The sequence below is a fragment of the Globicephala melas genome, chromosome 1, assembly GCF_963455315.2.
Source record: "Globicephala melas chromosome 1, mGloMel1.2, whole genome shotgun sequence".
Taxonomy (NCBI): domain Eukaryota; kingdom Metazoa; phylum Chordata; class Mammalia; order Artiodactyla; family Delphinidae; genus Globicephala; species Globicephala melas.
In genome coordinates this window covers 85,052,663-85,078,267 of record NC_083314.1, presented here as the reverse complement: position 1 = coordinate 85,078,267, position 25,605 = coordinate 85,052,663, and the positions used below count along the sequence as shown (strand labels likewise).

Genomic DNA, 25,605 nt, shown 5'->3' with positions numbered 1-25,605 from the left:
GAGAGGCAGCAGCCCCACAGCACTGGGGCAAGGCTCGTCATCTCTCCAGAACAGTAGAGAGCAAGTTCTGTCTACTGTGTGTGGAAACACGTCTGTCAACTTCTGCTCAGAGTAAGGTGGAAGTAAGTCCAGAAAAGAGAGGGTGAGAGAGTACTAAAGAAGAACTGAAGAGCTAGGAAGAGCTAGATCTCTTGAAGGGGATGTCCTGGGCTGCCCAGGAAGGCTGCCTCAGATCTTCATCAAAAGAATTATTAACTCTTCTTCTCATCGTTGGACTGTAGCAAATCGTTCCCTTGGAAACTTCCTAGGCTTCATCCAAATGCATGTAAACCTTGAGAGAGGACCAAGAGGGAGAAGGGTGTGGCAGATTAGATAAGATGTGAGAGGTGACAGGTGCTGTGAGGCAAATCAATGAGACAGGAGATGATGTGACTGAATGGGAGCCTTCATCCTAAAGAACTACATCCGCCTGAGGCCTCTAGGCTGCAGCCTGTGCTGCTCACCAAGAAAAAACATCACCCAGATTCACCTCACTTCCTTTTCTGCCATGCTTTGCAGGCTGGGACGTCAAGGGACAGCTATAGAGAGAGCATGCATGACCTGCAGTGAGGCATTTGAGCAAAAAGGAGCAACGTGGCATTAATGAGACTCCATGTGTGACTGAATGACAATGCCCAAAGCGCGATGACCAAGGCGCCATGTTTACCTGGAAGAGAGCTCTCTGGGTTGTGCTAATGTGTCTGCCTTGTTCAGCACTTTTACTGGCAACTTGGATGAAGTCAAAGTGAGCAAGCTTGTCAAGTGTTCAGTTGACACAGAGCCAGGAGATAGCACTAATAAGTCAGCTGACAGGAACAAGATTCAAAGAGATCTAGACAGGTTAGAATGACGGATCAAAACTAACAAGATGGAAGATAGAAGCTATAGTTAAGTTCAAGCAATTAGATGCACCAGGTAAGGGAGACGAGTTCATGCATGAGTAATGAAAGCAGTGGTTTTGGTTGATTGCACCCTTGATATAAATTACATATATTTACATATATTACATATTACATATACATGTATTACAAATTACGTATATTACATATTCCATATATTCCATATATTTACATATTCCAAATTACATATTATGTAGCGTAACATTTGTTAGAAAAGAGAGAGAGAAAACATTTTTGCAGATTTATATTGCATACGTAAAGTGGTCATATCCAAAAAAAAAAAAAGGAGATAATTATCTCACAGTATTCTTCATACTGAATTCTATTTGAGATGACTCAAATTAAGCAAACATTCATTGAAAAATGCCCGCGATGGGGTCTGGCGAGGAGAGAAGTAATTGAAGCAGTTGGAGCAGTTTCTCTGAGGAATTTGAGAATATGTGTAGAGTGTGGGGAGGATGAGATAGTCATATTCAAATATTTGAAAGTGACATTGAAAAGAATTAAGTGTCTTATGTGTAACTCCAGATGACCCATAAAGGGAAGTTTCAGACAGAAAGATAGATTTCTGCTCAATATACATTAGAATTAATTGACATTTTGAGATACCCAAATAGAGAATTTGCTGTGACAGGAATTTTCTAACTTAGACCCATTAGGGCTGATGTGGAGTGGTTTGAGAGGACACACGAGGTGACTTTAGGGTCCCTTCCACTCTATGGTTCAATTTATTTCACTTAAAATGTATGTATTGAATTTCTACGCACCGTGTATATAGTGAGTGGTGAGCAAAACATAAGCTGCTCTCTTCACCTACATATATAATCGATGGAGGAGACAATCAACGGGGTAAGCGACAACTTACTATAAACTCAATGCTCTGTAGAAAGCAAACAGGGTGCTGAGATAGAGAAAGGTTAGGAAGGCCCTCCATAGATAAAATGGTCAGGGAAAGTCTCACTGAAGGGATACTTAAGTGAGACCTAAAGGGTGAGGGGATAGGCTTTTTAAAGGACTAGGAGAAACACTCCCAGTAGAAAGCACAACATGAACAAAGGCCTCCTTGGTAAGACAAAGCTGGGCACACTGAGGAAGGGAGAGCAGGTCAGCGTAGCTGGAACACGGGCGGCGAGGAACGGGATGGCAGGGGTGAGAGGGAGAAATAGGCAGAGCCAGGTCACATGGCGCCCTGTGCGAACAAAGATGAGGCTTTACACTTTTCTCCTAAGTTCAATGGAAAGCCACTAAAGAGTTTTAGGCAAGGAGAGACAGAATCTGATTCACGTTATAAAAATGTTGATGCGGGGGCTGGGCCGGGCCGGGCGGGAAACGTTAGGCGAGCGGGCCCCGGGGCGGGGGGTCGTGCTGGCGGGGAGGGCCCCGAGGCGAGCTTTGCCCGGATGAGGAACAAAGCGGTGGGGCAGGCGTGCGCGACCCCCGCGCGGCCGGCAGGTTAGGTAGCCCCCCTCCCGAAGCTTCTGGAGGAAAGGCCCCGGGTGTCCCCCGGCATGCCTTATCTCGCGGCGGGGTGCGCGGCCGCCGGCCCTCGGAAGAAGTTGGGCTGCCCCGGGCGGCCCCGGGGAAGAATGGCCGCGTTTGTGCAGCGGTTGTAAGCAAGATGCGGTAGCACGTGACCCTGGAACGCAAACCCTGATGCCGGTTCTCCACCACCCGTGTGCGCGTTCCTCTGACACTTGGCCCCCAGCAGATGCATCACAGGATGAATGAAATGAACCTGAGCCCAGTGGGGATGGAGCAGCTGACTTCATCCTCTGTGAGCAATGCCTTGCCAGTCTCAGGGAGTCACCTGGGGTTGGCTGCCTCACCCACTCACAATGCCATCCCAGCCCCAGGGCTGCCAGTGGCGATTCCAAACCTGGGTCCCTCCCTGAGCTCTCTGCCTTCTGCTTTGTCTCTTATGCTCCCAATGGGTATTGGGGATCGAGGGGTGATGTGTGGGTTACCTGAAAGAAACTACACCCTACCTCCACCACCTTACCCCCACCTTGAGAGCAGTTACTTCAGAACCATTCTACCTGGCATTTTATCTTATTTAGCTGACAGACCACCTCCTCAGTATATCCACCCTAACTCTATAAATGTTGATGGTAATACAGCATTATCTATCACCAATAACCCTTCGGCGCTAGATCCCTATCAGTCCAATGGAAATGTTGGATTAGAACCAGGCATTGTTTCAATAGACTCTCGTTCTGTGAACACACATGGTGCCCAAAGTCTTCATCCCACTGATGGCCATGAGGTGGCCTTGGACACAACAATCACTATGGAGAACGTCTCTAGGGTCACCAGCCCAATCTCTACAGATGGAATGGCAGAAGAGCTTACCATGGATGGTGTTGCAGGCGAGCATACCCAAATCCCAAATGGCTCCAGAAGTCATGAACCTCTGTCTGTGGATTCTGTGAGCAACAACCTTGCAGCAGAAACTGTAGGACATGGTGGTGTGATACCCATTCATGGGAATGGCCTGGAGCTCCCTGTGGTCATGGAGACAGACCACATTGCAAGTCGGGTCAACGGAATGTCTGACAGTGCCCTCAGTGACTCCATCCACACCGTGGCCATGAGCACCAACTCTGTAAGCGTGGCACTCTCTACCTCACACAACCTCGCCTCCCTAGAATCTGTTTCCCTCCATGAAGTTGGCCTAAGCCTAGAACCTGTGGCTGTCTCCTCCATCACCCAGGAGGTTGCTATGGGGACAGGTCATGTAGATGTGTCTTCAGACAGTCTTTCTTTTGTACCACCTTCACTGCAAATGGAAGACTCCAATTCAAACAAGGAAAATATGGCAACCTTGTTTACAATTTGGTGCACTCTCTGTGACCGAGCCTATCCCTCAGACTGCCCAGATCACGGACCGGTGACTTTTGTTCCTGACACTCCAATAGAGAGCAGAGCGAGGCTTTCTCTCCCAAAGCAGCTTGTTCTCCGCCAGTCAATTGTGGGAGCAGATGTTGGTGTATGGACTGGAGAAACCATTCCTGTGCGGACTTGCTTTGGGCCTCTTATTGGCCAGCAAAGTCACTCCATGGAAGTAGCAGAATGGACAGACAAGGCAGTTAATCATATCTGGAAGATATACCACAGTGGTGTCCTAGAATTCTGCATCATTACAACTGACGAAAATGAATGTAATTGGATGATGTTTGTGCGCAAAGCCAGGAATCGGGAAGAGCAGAATTTGGTGGCTTATCCCCATGATGGAAAAATCTATTTCTGCACCTCACAAGATATCCCTCCCGAAAATGAACTGCTTTTTTATTACAGCCGGGATTATGCTCAGCAGATTGGTGTTCCTGAACACCCAGATGTGCACCTCTGTAACTGTGGCAAGGAGTGCAGTTCCTATACAGAGTTCAAAGCCCACCTGACCAGCCACATCCATAACCATCTTCCTAGCCAGGGCCACAGCAGCAGCCATGGGCCAAGCCACAGCAAAGAAAGGAAGTGGAAGTGCTCCATGTGCCCCCAAGCTTTTATCTCTCCTTCCAAACTTCATGTTCACTTTATGGGTCACATGGGTATGAAGCCCCACAACTGTGATTTCTGTAGCAAGGCTTTTAGTGATCCCAGCAACCTGCGGACCCACCTCAAGATACATACAGGTCAGAAGAACTACAGGTGCACTTTGTGTGACAAGTCTTTCACCCAGAAGGCTCACCTGGAGTCCCACATGGTTATCCACACGGGTGAGAAGAACCTCAAGTGTGATTACTGTGACAAGCTGTTCATGCGGAGGCAGGACCTCAAGCAGCACGTGCTCATCCATACACAAGAACGCCAGATCAAGTGCCCCAAGTGTGATAAGCTGTTCTTGAGAACAAATCACTTAAAGAAACATCTCAATTCACATGAAGGAAAACGGGATTATGTCTGTGAAAAGTGTACAAAGGCTTATCTAACCAAATATCATCTCACCCGACACCTGAAAACCTGCAAAGGGCCCACGTCCAGTTCATCAGCGCAGGAGGAGGAGGAGGAAGACGACTCGGAGGAGGAGGAGCTCGCGGACCCTGTGGGGGCAGAAGGCTGCCGGGTTAGCAGTGCTGTGTATCCCGCGGACGAGGCTCTGTCTACACATAAATGAAAGGAAAAGGAGCCAGCTGTTTCGGATGGAAAATACAAAAGGGAAAAACACACATGACCAGTTATCCACTACCGTGCTTTTTATATAAAATAATTTCTGATTTCCTTCCAGCCAACAGTCAAAACAGACTAAATGGGAACGGATAAAGCACTTATAGAAGAGTATCCTAATGAAAACACTTTAAGAAAGATTGAGAAAAGAGCATGTATCCTATTTTTAAGTGGCGTATGGGGAGGAAAGTGTCAACTTTTGAGATTTTTTTTTTTTTTTTTTTTTTGCTGTACGCGGGCCTCTCACTGTTGTGGCCTCTCCCGTTGCGGAGCACGGGTTCCGGATGTGCAGGCTCAGGGGCCATGGCTCATGGACCTAGCTGCTCCGCGGCATGTGGGATCCTCCCGGACCGGGGCGCGAGCCCGTGTCCCCTGCATCGGCAGGCGGACTCCCAACCACTGCGCCAGCAGGGAAGCCCTGAGATTTATTCTTTATTTACATAATTGGGTGATACGTTTATGCCTGAGTCAGAGCTGCTCTCTGCCCAAACAAATCAGATTTATTTTAAATTCTTTCATTATTCCATTTTTCTCCCAAGCCACTGATTTGGTAGCACTCTAAACTTGGTCCCTGCCTTACAGTCGTCCTGATTATGGTTCTGGTGTTTTGTTTTATGCAGACTTGTGACTTAAGCTCATCCCAGAATGGACTGGAATATAACAACGTAAGCTTGTTACTCTTGACTACAGCTAACAAGTTTAAAGCACCACCTACCTTAATCTCTCCTGGCTGCTTGGGAGTTTAGGGTAGGTCTTGCTTCCCAAAATTTCAGCAGGTACCTAGAGGACAGATAAAAAAGGGAGCAGCCAGGCAGTAGGCACTGATGGAGAGAAGAAAAGGAGAGATGCCTGGGCCACTGTCCAAGAAGCTAGCTTTGATTGAAGCTGGGGTAAGAGATCTGGTGGTTGTTCCTTAGAGGTCTTTGTAGGTTTAGACATGTCTCTGTCTCCAGTGAAGCCTCCAGCACCCAGACAAAGGGGATCTGGGGGTGTAGCAAGCCAAGTAATGCCTGCTGCATCGTCTCCTGATAACAAGGACATGTGGACTCAGCTGGCAAAGTGGTACCTTGGCCCAGGGAAGGAAGGAGGGAATGATCCTTCCTATCTGGCTTACCCTATGAAAAGGATCAAGACACCATTAAAATGTTGCCAACTCAGAATGACAGATGACATATTGGTGCATTTGCAAGATTAGGCCTTCCCAGTTGTCTACAATGAAGGACCTCATCAGTTAAGCATGGTGGATGCCAAAGGATTTGGGAAGTGCAGAAGGTTAAATGGTCACCATGTGGGTGTGTTTTCAGGGTCCCAGCTTAATTATCTACCCATCTGATCTTTTCACCTTGTCTCTCATGCATCTTCTGCTTTCAGCAAGAAGCAAACACATCTTGAAGTTGACGGTTGATGGAACATGCTCTCCTGCTCTAAGGCGCGACCTCTGGGCTGGACTAGAGAGAACCTTGGTGGGAAGGTTTTGCTGCTAATGTATTTATGGAATGAATGTATTTCATTCAAATCTGTATTCCTCTAGGAAGGATTAAAATAAAAACTTTTTAAAAAATAAAATAAAAAAAAATGTTGATGCGTTCTTTAAGACTGTTTTAGTACTGAAAAATAGCAGAAAACAGAGGCTGTTCTGTTCCAGCACGTAGGTTAACTCAGAAGGGAAAGGTAGGGAGAACTAGCTAGAACTCTGCCAGAGTTTCCTCAGCTCTTAAGAGCCCAGCCTCTAGGGAGGCTCAAAACATCATGGTAGAGGGCTTTGAAGCACTGGGCAGTGTATTCATTCTCAACTTGAGAACCTGGAATCTACCCTACTGTCATCTGTGGCCTTCCAGAAGAAATGCAACTCAGAGTGACTGCCAGAAAACAAGTATAGGGCCACAAGTGGCCTTAAGACTCTACGTGATCTAATTTCTCAAGAGGCAAGCGTCTTACAAAACAAGTGAGAAGTGTCCCTTCTTTCTAGTAATATTTGGAATTGGAGTTGAGGATAAGGTTAGAATTAAGCAAACTAGCTAGAATAGAGTTAAGGGAAAATAGATCTTGCTATAAAATTGAAATTCGATACCAGAAAGGAAATGGGATGAATTGAGAAAGTACAAAAAAGGATTAATTACAGGAAGGTCAGCATTAAATAGCTAGATTGAGAACTAAGCAAGTTTAAGAGGTGCTGTGGTCAGGTGTGGAGATGTGGGTCCTACAACTGGTAGAATAATAACATTGCAGGCCATATAGAAAAATGGGGAAAAAGAGAAAAAAGCTACCAATAAGCCTTCCACCTTAATTGGGATTATTATTAATTTTGTGCATGTCTTCTGTTATTTTCCCTTGCATCCGCTTTTAATATCTTTATTAGATTTTTGTTTAAGTCGTAAGAGCAATACATGTGAATTGCAGAAAATGAAACCTGCTCTGGTCTCCCAACCCAACCTCTCAGAGGTATACAAATGGAATATAGCCTTAAAAGTTAATAGTCTGTTAAAAGAAGATGAGATATATCTATACAAACACACACACGCACACGCACACACACAATGGAATACTACTCAGCCATGAAAAAGAATGAAATTTTGCCATCTGCAGCATCATAGATGGACTTGGAGGGCATTATGCTAAGTGAAATAAGTCAGAGAAAGGCAAACACTGCCTGATCTCACTTATATGGAATATAAGAAATATAACAAATGAGAAGCAGGAAGAAGAGGGAAGAGGAGGTGGGGGAGGGGGATGGAGAGGAGAAGGCTCCTGGGTGGCGTGGTGCACCTGCTCCTCCAGGCGCTGCCCAGCCCCCTGTCAGCCAGGGCTGAACCCCCGCAGGATAAGGAAACATGCGTGGGTCCCAACAATCAAAGCTACATCTGTGACACAGGACACTGCTGTGGACGGTCTCAGTGCTGCAGCTACTACTATGAATTCTGGTGGTTCTGGCTCGTGTGGACCATCATCATCCTCCTGAGCTGCTGCTGCGTGTGCCACCACCGCCGAGCCAAGCACCGCCGTCAGGCCCAGCAGCGGCAATATGAAATCCACCTGATCGCCTACCGGGAAGCCCACCATTACTCAGCGCTGCCATTTCATTTCAGGTTTTTGCCAAACTATTTACTACCTCCTTATGAGGAAGTGGTGAACCGACCTCCGACTCCTGCCGCACCATACAGTGCCTTCCAGCTCCAGCAGCAGCTGCCTGCACAGTGTGGCCCTACGGGCGGCAGCCCCCGGGGTGCCGACCCCACCAGGGGCTCCCAGGGGCTCAGAGCAGCCCCTCGCCCGGGCCCAGCAGAAGCAGCACGCGACCCCCGAGCATCGCTGACCCTGAGCCCTCCAACATGCCAGCAGACCCAGCAGCCACCAAAGCCCCCAGGATGGAGCCCAGCGGCTCTGTGGCCGGCCTGGGGGAGGTGGACCCTGGGGCCTTCCTGGACAAGGATTTCGAATGTAAGGAGGAGCTGCTGAAAGAATACAGCTCCGAGCAGGGCGGCGCCCTCCCTGACAGCAAAGACAAGACGCCTGGCAGACATCGCCGCTTCACAGGTGACTCGGGCATCGAGGTGTGTGTGCAACTGGGGCCACCATGATGACGACCTCAAAGAGTTCAACGCGCTCATCGACGATGCTCTGGACGGGCCCCTGGACTTCTGCGACAGCTGCCACGTGCGGCCCCCTGGCGATGAGGAGGAAGGGCTCTGTCAGCCCTCCGAGGAGCAGGCCCGGGAGCCCGGGCACCCTCACCTGCCGCGGTTGCCTGCCTGCCTGCTGCTGAACACCATCAACGAGCAGAACTCCCCAAACTCCCGGAGCAGCAGCTCCGCAAGCTAGAGCAGGCCCTGCCTGCGCCTGAGAATTTGGCGACGCAACCAGGGTAGGGGAGAACCATGAGACGAGCATTAAGTGACTGTGTTCCTTTTTTTTTTTTTTTCCCTCTGCTCCTGCGTTTTCCTGCATCTCCAGGTACAGTTTGGGGTGTGGGTGCCTCGCCCCCCCTAGATACAGTGTCACGGAGGGCCGAGAAGTTGTCCTGTGACTCATTCCTCATACCCCACCCGGCCCCCCTTTACCTCTTTTCAAGTCACGTGTCACTACCTGCTTGGGTCAGAGAGATGTGCGTTTCAGAGGCCCCCAAGGAGGGGATGAGACTGTGCCCTGAGGTGACTCTTGGTGATGGAGTGGATTCATGTCCTGGTGTGAGTTGATGAGAACCTCGCCGCGTCTCAGTCTGAGAGAGGTGGCAGGTCTCAGCCCTGGGTGAAGCCCCAGTGGTCCGGGGATTGTCGCCCCTCGCTGCCAGTGTCTCCACAGCCGGAATTGGGCTCCTCCTGTGGGAGGATGAGAGCTGACCGGCGGTTGCGTGGTGGGTTGGTAAAGGGCTTTTGCTCTCAAATTCCAGGTGATGAGATCAAAGTGGCACGATGCATCCTGGAGGGGCCCCTTCCCAGCAGGTCCTGGCTGTCCGCGGACTGGTTCAGTGTGGAAGATTACACCTGCCTTCTCTTTGTTTTTTTTCTTTTTTTAAAAAAACAACAACAACAAAAGCGAGCTGAAAATAAGAACTTGACCAGTGGGCAGGCAAGAATTCTGTTTTAGAAAAGGAAAATTTGTGGCTTTTTCCCAACTTGGCCTTCAAAGAGTCCTGACTACAGTTGAGCCAGAAGGAGATGTTTTGTGTGCAGGCTTGGCTGGGGGCTATCTCTGGAACTTCTGTGGGTGAGCAGAAGGCCCTGCACTGTGGCAGTGGATAGAGGTGCAGCTTACCGCATCTCTGCCCTTTGATCTGTGTCCACAGGTGACCAGTACCCTCCCCCATCCCAAGAACACATCTGCTGGCCTTCACGTCTCTCTGTTCTCTACGAACAAATGAGGAAGCTGTGGGTCCTGAGAAAGGGCAGTTCCGCAGCCTGACTCTCACACAGTATTTTCTCTTGAGTCTGAGTAAGTTGTTTTGTTTATTTGTTTGTTTTTTCAAACTGACCATTTGGAAAAAATGCCTTGGTTATCTGTGGTTTTCGTGTCCTTTCCCTGCTCCGCCCCGCCTTGAGTGGGGTAACTAATTTTTGTAGCCTATGTAAAGTGTCTAAGTGGCCCAGGTAGGAGGGCAAAGGCAGCCATCCTGAAGGACCACAGGATCCTTATTGTTGTAGTTTGGCTTCAAAAACCAGTTGAGCTTTGACAGGAATAATCTGAATGGAGAAAGCAAACTGCTGAAACTAACATTCCCCATCCAGCCCTGTTCATATGAAGAGTTTGGTTCTTCCCCCACTCTTGAACGATGATATTCAGACTAGGCATTGATGTTATGGTAAGAAAGGAAGGTATATATATATATATATGTGTGTGTGTGTGTATATATATATGTATATATATGAATACACATGTATATATGTGTGTATATATATGTATATATACACTTACACATAATATAGACAAATCCAAGGCTGTGAGGTGAACGAGTGTCTGAGTTTGGAGTCCACAAAACCAAAATCCACGTTGAATAAAGTGCAGTCTGTATACAGCGACATTTTGGATAACCTGTGTGTGTCTGTTGTGTGTGAGCCCGCAGCCCTGTTTTCCTGTGATTACACTTTGAACGGCAGCCTCTCTGCTCACGTTACCCACGCGTTTGGAGCAGGCGCAGCCCTCTCAAGGTAATTTCTTTTACGCATTTACTGTTTGCTGAGCAAATGTCTGTGCACTTGGGTGTACTCAGCAGCGCTGTCAGCGGCAGTCCCCACGTTTGCCAGAGATACTGTGCTCCAAGTAGAGGTTTTACTTTACCCATCACTGCAATTTGCACATTGCTCCGTGGACACTCGGAGGCCTGTGTTCTGCTCCCTGTAAACAGAAACGTGCTCTGAGCCTATCTGCCTCCCTCAGCTGCTCCTGGCCCTCGGCCTCAGCCCCCGGGGGTGTCCACAACAGCTCGGGACAGAAGGCCAAGGTGGAACCTCCGACAGAAGCTGGACTGGATCTTCAGTGTCCAGCTCGGACTGGCTGTGGCTCAGACGTCAGCCCTGCCCAGAATTGCCAGGAGGGTTTGGCGGCCACCATAGTGTCGTAGGGCTTACCTCCCTCTGCTGAGGTTCAGCGCGTGGCTGGTATGTGGCGAGAGTGGGCAGGAGTGTGCCAGCAGCCCTCAGATGCCTTTCCTGCCAATTTTTTTTGTTTGTTTTTATCCCAAATAACTCACTGAAGTGTCTCAAAGGAGATCAAGTTTTACCAGAATGAACCCTGCTTGAGTTAACTTGTTGAAGGGATGGATTCTGGCCCTCTCAGGATTCCTTCTCGTCAGAGTGGGGAACTGGTCCACATGTTTACTGCTGGGTTTACTGCAGCATCCAATGCGAAAGGCACGAGAAGAAGAAAACGCAGCCGTTGGAGCTGGGCTCGAGTCCAGCGTCACAGTCTGGTCTCTGCTACATGAGGCTGCCCTGCGTGATGAAAGACGGAAGTAGGGAGCTGAAGGACTCAGGAGGGGGCCGGGGAGATTTGAGGGAGTCTGGTGTTCCAGGTGAATGAGAAGAAAGGGGTTGGTCGAGGGTTTGGTGCTACAGTCGGAAGATTTGCAAATGCTAACACATTCCCCTGTGAGGCACATCACCCTTTGTCAAGTTATTGCGAATATGTATTTTAAGCAATAAGATTCAGCTGGTCAGACTTTTCTGGGCAGTCTCCGTGATGCATTTCCTGTGCTGTGATTGTTCTGAACACAGGGTGGCTCTAACCACTGTGAGAAGCCCAAATAAAATCGATCCCCGAAAAAAAGAAAACAGAAGCAGACTCACAGATATAGAGAACAAACTAGGAGTTACCAGTGGAAAGAGGGAAGGGGGGAGGGGCAATATAGGGGTAGGGGAGTAAGAGGTACAAACTATTAGGTATAAAATAAGCTACAAGGATATATTGTACAACACGGGGAATATAGCCAATATTTTATAATTACTATAAATAGAGTATAACCTTTAAAAATTGTGAATCACTATATTGTACACCTGTAATTTGTATAATATTATTATACATCAACTATACTTCAATTAAAAAGAGTTAATAGTTTGTTGTTAAAAACATTTTTCAGGGCTTCCCTGGTGGCGCAGTGGTTGAGAGTCTGCCTGCCGTTGCAGGGGACACGGGTTCGTGCCCCGGTCCGAGAAGATCCCACATGCCGCGGAGCAGCTGGGCCCGTGAGCCATGGCCGCTGAGCCTGCGCGTCCGGAGCCTGTGCTCCACAATGGGAGAGGCCACAACAGTGAGAGGCCCGCGTACTACAAAAAAAAAAAACATTTTTCAAAAGACTATAATTATATATGCAATTCTATTACTTAACATTCTACAAACATTAACATTATACATTAATATTTCTTTGATCTCCTTGAGTTAATAACAATTAATGTCAATTTTGCTTAGGTTTTAGTTTAAGTTTCATACAAACCTTTAAAGGAAAAAGGCTTTCAAGACCATTATGAAAGAGGAAGATGGTGGCTATAAGCTCATGAAGAGGAGCTCAACATCAATAGTCATTAGGAAATGCACATTAAAACCAAGCTGAGATAACACTTCACAGCTGCTACAATGACTATAATAAAAAAGACAGACAATAACAAGTGTTGGTAAGGATGTGGAGAACCTGGAACCTTTATATGTTGCTCTTGGGAATGTAAAATGGTACAGTCACTTTGGAAAACAGCTGGAAACTCCTTAAAAATTGACACATAATCTTACCACCTGACCAGCAATTCCTCTTAAGGTATCTATCCAAGAGAAATGAGAAAAAAAAAGTCTATATAAAGACTTGTTAATGTTCGTAACAACATGATTCCTAATAAACCCCAAGGGAAAACAATCCAAGTATAATGGAATACCATTCAGCAATAAAATGGTTGAAACACTGATATACACTACAACACAGATGAACCTCAAAACATTATGTTAAATGAAAGGGGACAGAGGCAATGGACTACATATTGTATACTCCATTTATAAGATATGTCCCAAAAGGCATACTTATAAATACAGAAGGCAGATCGGTGGTGGCCTTGGTGCTGGGGGTGTTAGTGGGAACTGACTACATACAGATTTGAGGGAAGTTTTGGGGGGTGATGGAAATGTTCTAAAACTAGATTGGGGTGATGGTTGCACAACTTTATAAATTTACTAAAAAAGTATTGAATCGTACACTTACCAGAAAAGAAAAGTGGATGAAGGAGGGCCTGATTTGAACCATTTTGGGGATAATATTTTAAGACCAGTGACATTTGGAACGTAATATAAAATATGGTACAACAAAAGAATTTGTAAAATCTTTTCAATTTTCCAATTATAACCAGATTTGTCTTTACTATATTCTCATCCTGACTGTGCCTTTATCAAAGTTTAAAATGGTCATATATTTGAAAGGCACAAAATAAAATGAAATCGAATTACCATTACATATCGTTAAATAAAAAGAATGAAAACAGCAGAAAAGGTGGACCTTGTGTTTGGCTTTTGTGTTAATATGCTGCTACCTAGTGATCATTTATAAAATGGCAGGACTTGGTTTTTTTTTTTTGGCTTGGATTTGTTGAGCCACGTCTATATAACAGAAATATCTGAATGCTTGGCTATGTGTAGGTTAAATATCTAAATGAATCACTGAATAATTTATGCTTCCTAAAAATACTGTAGTGGCGAGAACTGGATTGGGAGTCCCCCCAAAATGGCTTCCAGTCCCTGATCTGTCCAGTGTCAGCTTTCTGACTTTGAGCCAGGAATAGATTCATCTTCTGGTTCCAAAGTTCAAGGAGAGGCTCTGTAAGGAAGTGGCTAATAGCATGGCCTTGGGGCAAGCTCCTTAACTAAACTTTGGTGTCCTATTTTTTAAAATGGGGATAGAAGAATACCCACTTCCAGGGTACCTGTGAGAACTACATGTAAGAATGCGTGTAAAAGCACTTATCTCAAAATATACCTCAGAAGTTAGGCTACAGTGATGTTTCCCTATAGTAATAATGTGGCTCAAAAAATCCTTTATCTACTGTTTAAAATTAGTTACCACTCCCCACCCCAAAGCAATTAACAAAAACACAGAAGGATATAAATTCGAAATATACTTAGATTATCAGCTAATTGGAAAAACATATTCGGACAATTTCATTTTTTAAAATAATGAGTAAAGGTAAAGGCTGCATAGAACTTGGAATTTTACAAATAACTTGAAATTTGGACTTGCTGATTATTTTAAAACAATCCAGACAGTGACAGGGATGTCAAGGGGTGACTTCTAGCTGGTACTCTCACCACCAGTATCTTATGGATGCCTGTCACGTTTAATATATGCCAGCCAGCACAATTCTGACCAGATAAAATACAACTGTTTCATTTCCGCAAGAATTAAAATGAGCGTTTGCTCCCCTCTGGATTTTATTCCACAAGTCAGTGAACCATTCTGCTTAAGGATGAATACCATCTAAAACTAAAGGGTTTCTACTATTTACTCCTTCATCCGTTAATTTCCTTAGGATGTCAGAACATCTAGGTGATTGATCTTAGGTTTTATTTTCCATGCAGATGTTTTGGCATTGCTTATACAGTGTATCTTTGTCTTTAACAGCTTTATTGAAGGATAATTTAGACACCATCGAATTCACCTATTTAAAGTGTACAGTGCCCTGAGTCTTGGGAAATGTATATAGTGGTGCAGCCATTACTACGATCCAGTTTTAGAACAGTTCCATCACATGCTTTACATTTGACCAGCCCCATACAGAAAGAATTTACTGGCTCATTAACCTGTGGATTTAAACTATCTAGCTCTAGGACCTAGCCTAGCCATTCATTCTGAATCAATCAAGTTTTAAAGAAAAACAAACTCAAAGTCTCAACTTTACTCAAAATAGGGGTCCATAAAGCACATCGTGTCCAAAGGGCTCTCCAAGAGTCTACAGGCTAATTACGGATATAAATTAAAAATAGGGCTTCCCTGGTGGCGCAGTGGTTGAGAGTCTGCCTGCCGATGCAGGGGACACGGGTTCGTGCCCTGGTCCGGGAGGATCCCACATGCCGCGGAGCGGCTGTGCCCGTGAGCCATGGCCGCTGCGCCTGCGCGTCCGGAGCCTGTGCTCCGCGGCGGGAGAGGCCACAGCGGTGAGAGGCCGGCGTACCGTAAAAAAAAAAAAAAAAAAAAGTTAATATATACACACTAATGTATGTATTTTGAAAAGTGTATATTGTATAATTCACTATAGTTTATGGCCACCTTTCACAAAAAAATTTGTTTGTATTTTCACTCTTATAAGTATGATTAAGTGGGACAAACTGTCCAGAGCTTAAACATTTTGTTCTAGCATATCCCAAATTTATGGGAGAAATATTTCCCCTTTCTGTGATTTGGCTGTGCACACTTTCATGGGGTTGGACCTGATACTGGCTTGAATACTTGCAGAGGAAGAGCTTCTTCCTCAATGGGATATTTAAGAGGCCCCAATTTTGTCTTATTTGTTTCAAAAAGACATTATTCAATAAATAATTAAATTATCATGCCCCTTTTCCTGCAAATCCAGTATTCATGGTCCTCTTCTCTTAATACAGCATTAAAAATGTGCATAAAAAACTCTCAATGCAAGAATTACAATCTGGGAATAATGAAAATGCCTCTATTTATTTATTTGTTTTTTGCTCCTTTCCTGTCTCTACGTTTATCTATAGGTGTTTCAGAAGGGATAGTTATGTATAAACTAACTCCACTTTGCTTCCAGACACATCTTTATCTAGTCCTACAGAGTTTACTGCTAACTCCACTCATCTTGACATTTAAATACTATTTTACATTGTTATTTAAGTGTTCAGTATGTGCTAGTTCTGTCTCCTCCAAATACTGAGCAAGCTCTTTGTGGTTAGAATAGTCATCTTAGGGCTTTCCTGGTGGCACAGTGGTTGAGAGTCCGCCTGCCGATGCAGAGGACGCGGGTTCGTGCCCCGGTCCAGGAGGATACCACATGCCGCGGAGCGGCTGGGCCCGTGAGCCATGGCCGCTGAGCCTGCGCGTCCGGAGCCTGTGCTCCGCAACGGGAGAGGCCACAACAGTGAGAGGCCCGCGTACCGCAAAAAAAAAAAAAAAAAAAAAAGAAAAAAGTCATCTTAAACTTTGTGTATGAATAAATGAATTGTATATTTCTCAAGCACGTGGTCCACATTGGGCACAAAAAATGCTAATAAGGGCTCATTTAATTAATAAATGATAACTTGGGGCTTCCCTGGTGGCGCAGTGGTTAAGAATCCGCCTGCCAGTGCAGGTGACATGGGTTCGATCCCTGGTCCGAGAACATTCCACATGCCACGGAGCAACTAAGCCCGTGCGCCACAACTACTGAGTCTGCGCTTCTAGAGCCCGTGCTCCGCAACAAGAGAAGCCGGCTCACCACAACGAAGAGTAACCCCCGCTCGCCGAAACTAGAGAAAGCCCGCGTGCAGCAACGAAGACCCAACGCAGCCATAAATAGATAAATAAATAAAATCTATTAAAAAAATAAATAAATGATACCTCAGGTTTGTCTCCCCTCCTCTGGAACCCCTAGGACATTTACATTTATCATTTAGCCCAGATTTCCTAGAATTTGCAATTTCCTGTCCTACGGTCTCCATAAGTACAGTTGCACACACCATATGTCTGGACATATGGTCCTCAGTAGTTGTAAGACGAAGCCATCTTTCTTGCAGTAAGTCTCTGATTTCTATTTCTCCCTTTTTGTTGACTAAGAGATCTGATTACGATTTCAAATAGTCCCCTTTCTTTTAACTTCACCCTCTATTTTTAATATTACAAAAAGCATACTAGTAGAAAAAGTCTGACAATACAAAGTGTGCAAAATAAAACTCCCTTTCACCAAAGACAATCTATTTCTCCTGTTGTTTCCACTTTGAAACATTTCTAACTCAGGTCTCCTACACCGAGCGCCTAGAGAACATTGAGTACACAGAGGAGGCAGCTGGGCTGTCCCCTGGGCACCCGTCGGCAGACGGCCCACTCGCTAATTCTCTGACCTCGGGTGAGTCACTCAAACGTCTATGAGTGTCGGGGGTCCTTAAAATGCTGCGCATGTCACCAGGTTGTCCAGAGAGATATGTATGGGTTAGCGCTTTGTGTTGTGTAGCCCTAGTCTTTATGCCTGCTTTACGATAGATTTGCCAGTTCACCCTGCAGCTTTAAAGGACGCCCCATCAGCCCTCACTCGCGCCCCGCCCCTCGCCCCTAAATTGCAAATCCAGTGCCTCCTCCTGCGGTGGCCGCTTCTCAGGGACTCCTCCCCTCCCCAGTGACCCCTCGCGGAGGCAGAGCGCCCACTAGCGCCAGGCCCCGGCTCGCAGATGACTGCGAAGCTCCAGGCGCTCTTGGCCTCCGGGAGAAGGCAGCTTTCTTTGCAGAGGAGTTTGTAACGTCTGCTTCCTCTAGGGCCGCCTCTAGATCTTAAATGAATATACGCTAGAGTCGTCCCGCTCACTGTCCCGTTCTTTCGTCTTTCAAGACCTGCAAAACAAAGCTTCCCTCGGCCCGGAAGCCCTGCCAGCCCCCAAGCCTCCCTCTAGCACCAGCCACGCCCCACCAACCAGACCAGGTTCCCCACTCCGCCCCCTCGCCTCAGTTTTGATTTCGGCGCGCCGCGAGCATAGGTTGGAGGTGAGCACACTCCCCATCTGATTGACTGATTGTAGCTAGGGTGGGTGGGGCTAAGGCCGCGGCGGTGAATTATGGGGGTTAAGACTACAGGAGGTGGGTGACAATTGGTTCCTGAATGAGGAGGGCGGAGTAAAAGGCGGAAGCAGGCGTTGGGAGTGGGGGTGATTTCGGGGAAGAGGAAAGAAGTAGTGGGATGGAAGTGGTTGGGTGTCCACAGCACGGTAGGAGGTCAGGGTGGTAGGGTCCTTCGGGGTCTGTCAGCCTAGCGTGGCGTAATCATTGTCGACCTTCTCTCCTCAGGGACCTTATGTTTTCTGAAGACCGGCGTCCGAGATGGCCCGAATAAAGGAAAGAGCTTCTACGTGTGCCCGGCGGACACAGGCAGCTTCGTGGGGGCCACCGAGTAGGTCTCGAGCTGGGCACGGTTCCCTGCGACTGCGCGTGGCCTCCCAGGAGGAGTCTCCGGCTCTCCGCTTCCCACAAGGACTAGGAGAGCTGGGACCCCTGGTCTGCGGAGCCAGGGCCCTTTAAGTAGTTGGTAATCCCAGGAAAGCGTGGCATGTTAGGGACACGCTCCGCTACTGCTTCCTGTGTGACCCAAGGCTGGTTACTTTCCCTCTCTGGGCCGCCAATTCCCTCACTTATAACATGGAGGATTGGCTACGTCTGGATCCTTCTGGTCCTTTTCAGTTCTGGGTTTCTGTTCACCAGTCAGGCCTTGACCCTCCCTTCTCCTGCTTGAACATTACCCCCTTCCCATTTAAGTGAGGCATACAGGCATAGCAGAAATTAACTGGTGCCAGCTTTGCCCTAGTTTTAGGCCGAACTGGTTTTTATTTATTTAAAAAATTTTATTTATTTATTTATTTTTGTTTGCATTGGGTCCTCGTTGCTGCACGCTGGCTTTCTCTAGTTGGGGAGAACGGGGGCTACTCTTCGTTGCGGTGCGCAGGCTTCTCATTGCGGTGGCTTCTCTTGTTGTGGAGCACAGGCTCTAGGCACGCGGGCTTCAGTAGTTGTGGTGCATAGGCTCCGTAGCTGTGGCGCATAGGCTCAGTAGTTGTGGCTCGTGGGCTCTAGAGCACAGGCTCAGTACTTGGGGTGCATGGGCTTAGTTGCTCCGCAGGATGTGGGATCTTGGCGGACTAGGGCTCGAACCGGTGTCCCCTGCATTGGCAGGCAGATTCTTAACCACTGCGCCACCAGGGAGGCCCTCCAACTGGTTTTTAAATGTTTGAAGTTAGAACACTCTGGTAGTCAGATTAACAGCCCCCTTTAAAAATAGTATTCTCTGCATTTAAGTGGTGAGATTGATATTCCAAAGAAACAAATTACTTTAGGGCTTAAAGCTGAAAGAAACATCAGAAATCCTGAAATAAACATCAGAAATCTGATTCAGCAGTCTAATTTTTTACGAAGGTGAAAGCTGAGACCCAGAAATATTAAGCATCTTCTTTGAAGTGAGGAAAGTTAATACTGTTCTCATAAAGTGTTGTTAATGTTTTCACAGTACCAAGTGTCCACAGTTTCTATGTGAAATTTTAAACTGTCACATCATTATGCATTTTTCCTGCTTTCTACTTAACTTGGTTTAGAAAAGGTATTTTTCTACATATGTAAGGCACATAATGGATATCAATACTAGAAAATAAAGTATTTTTTCAACACATACATTAACTTCTCATGTTTCCCCCAAATGATTTAGATGATTTGTGTTTTTGTTATGCTTTGAAACTAAGTTGAAGATTTTTACCCTTTTTCAGATTTAGAAAATAAATTTTTAGAGAAAATATTTTCTTAGCCTTCTAATAAGTTTTTACATTTGAAAGAAATTACTGGGATCCAATTTAATTAAATACAAAGTGACTCTGTTTAAATCAGTGTTAAATCTTTAGAAGGGACCAAACAAAAATACTCAAGCTATCAACACCATATCATTATGGCAGAGTTTACTGTTTAATTTCTGATATCTATATGGAGCTTCTTAGGTTCAGTACCTAGCTCAAGTTTCATGAGACATGAAAGCACATTCAGATTTGTAGGAGTTAAACATTAATAGAAGCATAAGATTTGGTTTTAAGTGAAGAGAAAAATGTCCTTATATAGCTTACCATTTATAAGAACATATTGCTATACAAACTAGTACAATAATATTTGATATGAAGACGGTTATTTGATAAATTCGACCTCTTTGGAATGTCTAGTAACCAGAATATAAGCAAAAAGACAAAGAAAATGCCACAGGTCATGTGAGACTACTTTAGATCTTCACTCTCAAATGTTATACATAAATTCTTTCATAGTAAGAAGTTGGAAGGGAGGAGTTGAACTTATGCCAACCAAGCATGAAGCAAATTAGTAGAGTGTGTTTGCAGAGTTGGCATGTGAACAACACTGAGTGACAGGTAACAGGTTATCAGGAAGAAGGATGATGGAAGAACCTGGGGAAAATTCACAGCTTGGAGGTATCGCAGTATAGTGGTCACATAGCACAGTATCATTTTAAACTTGAGTCCTCAGGAAAAAGATAGGTATATTTACTGTCATATTTTATTTGGGGGCATGAGAAGAGATGAAAGCTGTGGGCCCTTTCCCCAGAGGAATGCACATAGACATAAAAGTGTGGGGGATTTACAAACCCAGTAGAGGTCATACATGGACCCTTAAGTTTAAAACCCATATTCTGGATTTAATTTTAGGATATTGACCTCTATTCTTTGCCTCCTAAAACAAAATTTCAATTTTTTTTCCCTCTAGCATTCCTGTTTCTCATTGTTTATTGCATGAGGACTTTGCGGTAGAGCTTCAGGGTCTGTTTCTATCACAGGGCAAGAAAGAATACAGGTAAGTGTCTAAAAGGAACAGCTAAGTGTATTTTTGTTTTGCTTGGCCTGGTGGGGTTACAGTCAGGTGTTTTCCTAGGATTGACTATTCTTTAAAAGTCATTAAAAAACAAACGGTATTTCTATATATATTGAATACCTTTTGGGCTGTCACTTCCTGACTTCTGAGCTACTGGTTAATGTGAGAAGCCTGACTTCCGGTTAATTTCTGGATAAACTGCTCTCCCTCCCTCCCTCTCCAGCTCTCAAGTAGCGAATTTAACATCAGCCCACCAATGGTCATTAACTTGTACTAACTCGTCAACTTTCTCATTCTGGTAGTACAACGAGGTAATGTGTAAAAATGTCTAATGTATGTTAAGTACTCAATAAATGCTAGTTTCCCTTTTATGGGAACTCAGAGAAAGGGCAGAGAAGTCTATATAGGTGGCAGATATTTGTCATGAGTATTGAAAAATAAGTAGGAATTCGCTAGGGGCAAAAAAGAGGTCATATTTAACAGATCAGTATCCTGCATTAGTGTACAGGGGCATGAAGTAATTGCAAGCATTTGGTTCAGTAGTTAGCATATATTTGAGTGGAGACTTCAGAAGATAAGGCTGGCCAGGAAGGCAGGGGCCAGATGTAATGTTTTTATATGATATTCTGTGCAGTTTGGAATTTATATATTCTAGATCAATATTTCCCCCCAAGTATAGGCATTCAAGTACCATCTTTACAACTTTTACATAACTGAAAACTGCCTGTACTACTGTATTTCTTAACTGAGTTATGCATGCAGTAAGATGCACAGTTCTTTTAAGTGTTCAACCGGTTGAGTTTTGAGAAAGGTATATACCCATCCTTATAACCAAGATCCCAGTCAAAATATAGAATATTTTTTTCCATTACCCCATTAAGTGCCATTGGATCCCTTCTAGTTAATCCCCCCACCCACTGTAGCCAGTCATTGTTTTGATTCATAGTGTATGTATTCTTTTGTATCTGGCTTTTATGTAACAGTATCTGTGAGATTCATCCATGTGGTTGTGTGTATCAGTAATTCATTTTTTTAAAATAAATTTATTTACTTTTTGGCTGCGTTGGGTCTTCGTTGCTGCGCACGGGCTTTCTCTACTTGTGGCGAGCGGAGGCTGCTCTTCGTTGCGGCGCGCGGGCTTCTCATTGCGGTGGCTTCTCTTTGTTGCAAAGCACGGGCTCTAGGGCATGCAGGCTTCAGTAGTTGTGGCGTGCAGGCTCAGTAGTTGTGGCTCGCGGGTGCTACAGCACAGGCTCAGCAGTTGTGGCTCATGGGCTTAGTTGCTCTGCGGCATGTGGGATCTTCCTAGACCAGGGATCGAACCCATGTGTCCTGCATTGGCAGGCGGATTCTTAACCACTGCGCCACCAGGGAAGTCCCCAGTAATTCATTCTTTATTATTGCCCAGTTGAATTCCATTTTATGAATACCATTTTGAATACCATTTATGAAGACCATTTTGTTTCATGTGGTTTTTTGCCATTTCTGTATATCTTCTTTGATGGAGTATCTGTTTAAAATTTTTGCCCATTTTTTAAATTGAAATTTTTAAATGACATAATTGTAGAGTCACAAGCAATTAAAAGAAATATTGACAGTACAGAGAGATCCTCTGTAGACTTTACCTAATGGTAACATTTTGCAAAATTTAGTATAATATCATAACTAGGATATTGATATTTATATTGATAATTCACTGATCTCATTTGTAAAGATAGTTTTACTTGTACTAATTTGTGTGTGTACACATACATTTAGTTCTATACAACTTTATCAAGTGTAGTTTTGTGTATTCACTACAACAGTCAAGATATTGAGTGGTTCCATTACCGGAGGATCCTTCTTGTTGCCCTTTTATAACCACATCCACCTTCCTCGTTTCCCCCTGTTCACCCCTGCCAATCATGAACCTGATCTACAGCTCTAAAATTTTGTCATTTCAGAATGTTACATACATGGAATCATACAGCATGACTTTGGGGGATTTTTGCCTATTTTTAAAATTGAGTTGTCTTTTGTTATTGAGTTGAGAGAGTTCTTTATGTATTCTCTGTAGAAGCCCTTTGGTGGATATATGGATTGTGAATGTTTTCTCCCAATCTGTGGCTTTCACTTTCTTGACTATCTTTTGAGGAGCAGAAGCTTTTCATTTTATGAAGTCCAATTTATCATTTTGTTATGGTTTGTGCTTTTTGTGTTCTCTGAGAAACCTTTGCCTACCTCAAGATCATAAAGTTCTCCAGTGGTTTCTTCTAGAAGTTTTATAGTTTTTTTTTTAATGGCTTTTTTGTTTAGTCTATGCTCTACCTCATATTATCAATAATTTGGGGTACCTCATGAGATTCAAACTGAGGTTCATTTAATTTTTCATATAGTAATGAATGAATGTTATTCAATTGTTTCAGCACCATTTTTTGAAGACTTTCCTTTCCCCGTGGAAACGCTTGTCACCTTTGTTGAAAAATCGGTTGACCACCACGTGTGGGTCTGTTTTTGGACTTGCTAAGCTCTTCCATTGATCTATTTGCCTATCCTGCCTGACAAGATCAGATAAGGTCGTGTGAATCCAACTTTCCTTTTCAAGATTGGCTATTCTAGGTCCTTTACATTTCCATATAAAATGTAGAATCGACTTTTAAAATTTCCTCAGAAAACTCAGTTGGGATTTCATTGAACCTATATAGATGAGTTTGGGGAGAACTGACATCAATATTGATCTTCCAGTTCATGAGCATGGTATATTATTTATTTATGACTTTTAAAATTTCAGCATTACGGAATAGTTCTCATTATAGAGTACTATACCCTTTTGGTTAAATTTAGTCCTCAGTGTTAATGTTTTTTGACACTGTTGTAAGTGGAATTTTTTTTTTGGCTGTACCATGCGGTTTGTGGGATCTTAGTTCCCCAACCAGAGATTGAACCCTGGCCATTGGCAGTGAAACTGCAGAGTCCTAACCACTCGACCGCCATGGAATTCCCTATAAATGGAATTTTTAAAAATTCACTTTTCTGTTGTTTTTTGCTAGTACAGTGGTGCCAGTAAGCCTCTAGTACGTGAAGTTAGGATGTTCTCCTTTACACACTACTGGGGGCCCTGAATCATACAGAGATATTGTTCTATGTGGTAGGAAGACGCCGAAGAACTTTATTCAATTTACATTAAAAGAAGCACTATGGAAGTTAGATTAGGAAGTGAAGGCAGTGGAGGCACGGAGCCCACTGAACTAATAGTTGCTATTGAATGCCTACTACGTGGCGTATTCTTTACCTCTTATCTTCATAGAATCTTCTGTGAGAGGTTTCAATATCCCTGTTGTATAGACAGATGAGGAAACATTTAGAGAGGTTAGAGAAGAAATCTGAGGTACCATGGTTATGATGTGGCATCACTGGGATTTGAGCCTGGGTCTAACCAACTCCAGGCACACCCACCTTCTCTAAGTGAAAGATGGGTTTGGATTGAAGCCCTGGCAGTGGAGTTGGGTGCACTTAGACTGGAGAACACTTGCTGAAATGGATACGGCACGTTTCCTGGTAGGGTGTTTAAGCATGTTTAAGCATGTTCTTTCCTCCATTTACTCAGCTGGGACAGTGGTCATGGGAGCCCCGATTTCACTCAGTTGTGAGGGTTCACTGAGGCCGTGTGTGTGGTGCACTTAGTCTGGCATTCGGCACGTGGTCAGTGCTCAGGAAATGGTTGCCTAGTTGGGTGTATGGATGATGAGTTTACCATTAAGCAAGACAAGGAAGGAAAGGTAACATCAGTAGAGGATGGCTAACACATACAGCTTTGGACTCATTGTGTCTTACGTATGTATGAAACCAGCTAGCAAAGTGAGTGGGCAGCTCCGAAGAAAGGTCTAAGCTGAAGACAGAAGTTTGAGAACTTGTCTCTAATATTCTTCACACTAGGTAGATGAGGCTGAGAGGTGATCATTATTTTAAAAATAGAAAAAGAATGCTTGAATGTATTTCTTTTAGTCCAGATCTAGAACACTTATTAGGAGGTACTTACTAGAGCTTTAAAAAGCTTGTTTTAGGACAAATAAAATACAGTTCTACAACACTCAACAAATTAAAAACAAAGCAAAAAATCCAACAAGTACCCTGATAGGTGGTACAGGCTGGAAATTTAAAAAGAAATAGGTGATGTGTCTATGGATGATGACTTCCTTAGCAGACAGCAAGGCATTTAGCCAGAACCCCTATACTCTGGAGAACGATGTCAGGGAGTACAGCCTTTCCTTCCCCAAAACTGGGTTTTCTTTTCAGGAACTTAAAGTACTTTACATGCTTGAATTAATACCATTATGTTTAACGCTTAACCTAGCTAGGAGACAGGTGTAGCAGAGTAATGCAGGGGAGGTATAAACCAAAGTAGGACTAAGATGCGCATTTTTGTTACCTTGGAGTAAAGCCGCTTTTTTGTGTAGTTCTCTAACTAAACACCAGATGGTACCACTCACCAGCGTTTGACTGACCCTCAGCCATGAGCATTTTTAATGCCCAGTTTATGGGCATTAAAGAAAACTATGATAGTCCCTCGGTAGAACCAGAGGGAACAACCCTTGCTTTGACGTTAATGATGTGGCACACGTTGATATGCAGATGTTGGACATTGTCATCCAGCTCCTGAGTTCATGTTCTCTCCCCTCTCTCTCTCTCTTTTAGCTTTCATTCTCAAGGATATGGGGTCAAAATAGATGGTAATATTCTTTTGTCCGTAGTTGGGTAAAACCAACCAGTTATTTTAGTTCTTTAAATAACTGGTTGTAGTGGGATGTTCAAAATACTTCATTTTTCATACCACTTGAATCTTTGCATGTCTAGGAAACTCCTTGTATGGTTGGTTACTGGGTAGAATTGACATGCAGGTTATTTAACCCAGTGATGATTACTTAGGCTGATGACGGAGAGGCATTTGGGCATGAACCAGACGCATGCAGAAGGACCTCAGGCCCAGCAACCCATGAAGAACGCCACTCAATAAAG

General features: G+C 44.7%; 2 protein-coding genes and 1 pseudogene across 5 annotated transcripts in view; all 3 read left to right on the top strand.

Annotated features, from left to right (window-relative positions):
- The first annotated feature begins 2,322 nt into the window (after positions 1 to 2,322).
- LOC115859811 (PR domain zinc finger protein 4) lies at positions 2,323 to 5,293 on the top strand. The gene has a single exon (XM_030869173.2). The coding sequence runs from the start codon at positions 2,647 to 2,649 to the stop codon at positions 5,050 to 5,052; it is 2,406 nt and encodes an 801-aa protein (XP_030725033.2). The 5' UTR covers positions 2,323 to 2,646; the 3' UTR covers positions 5,053 to 5,293.
- A 2,539-nt stretch (positions 5,294 to 7,832) lies between these two features.
- Positions 7,833 to 8,921, top strand: LOC115859812 (WW domain binding protein 1-like pseudogene; annotated as a pseudogene).
- An 8,974-nt stretch (positions 8,922 to 17,895) lies between these two features.
- Positions 17,896 to 25,605, top strand: part of TTF2 (transcription termination factor 2) — a 57,871-nt gene continuing 50,161 nt past the window's right edge. For all 4 annotated transcript variants that reach the window (XR_009564291.2, XR_011377381.1, XR_009564292.1 and 1 more), the window contains exons 1-3: positions 17,896 to 17,969; positions 18,049 to 18,151; positions 20,506 to 20,592. Coding sequence is in view for 1 of the 4 variants with exons in the window: in XM_030869188.2 (XP_030725048.2) it covers positions 17,942 to 17,969; positions 18,049 to 18,151; positions 20,506 to 20,592 (218 nt within the window). In the remaining 3 variants the exon portion in view is untranslated. The remainder of the gene's footprint in view (positions 17,970 to 18,048; positions 18,152 to 20,505; positions 20,593 to 25,605) is intronic.

Excerpts from the sequence above, each read along its gene's own strand:
- LOC115859811 (XM_030869173.2), top strand. The coding sequence starts at position 2,647 with ATGCATCACAGGATGAATGAAATGAACCTGAGCCCAGTGGGGATGGAG.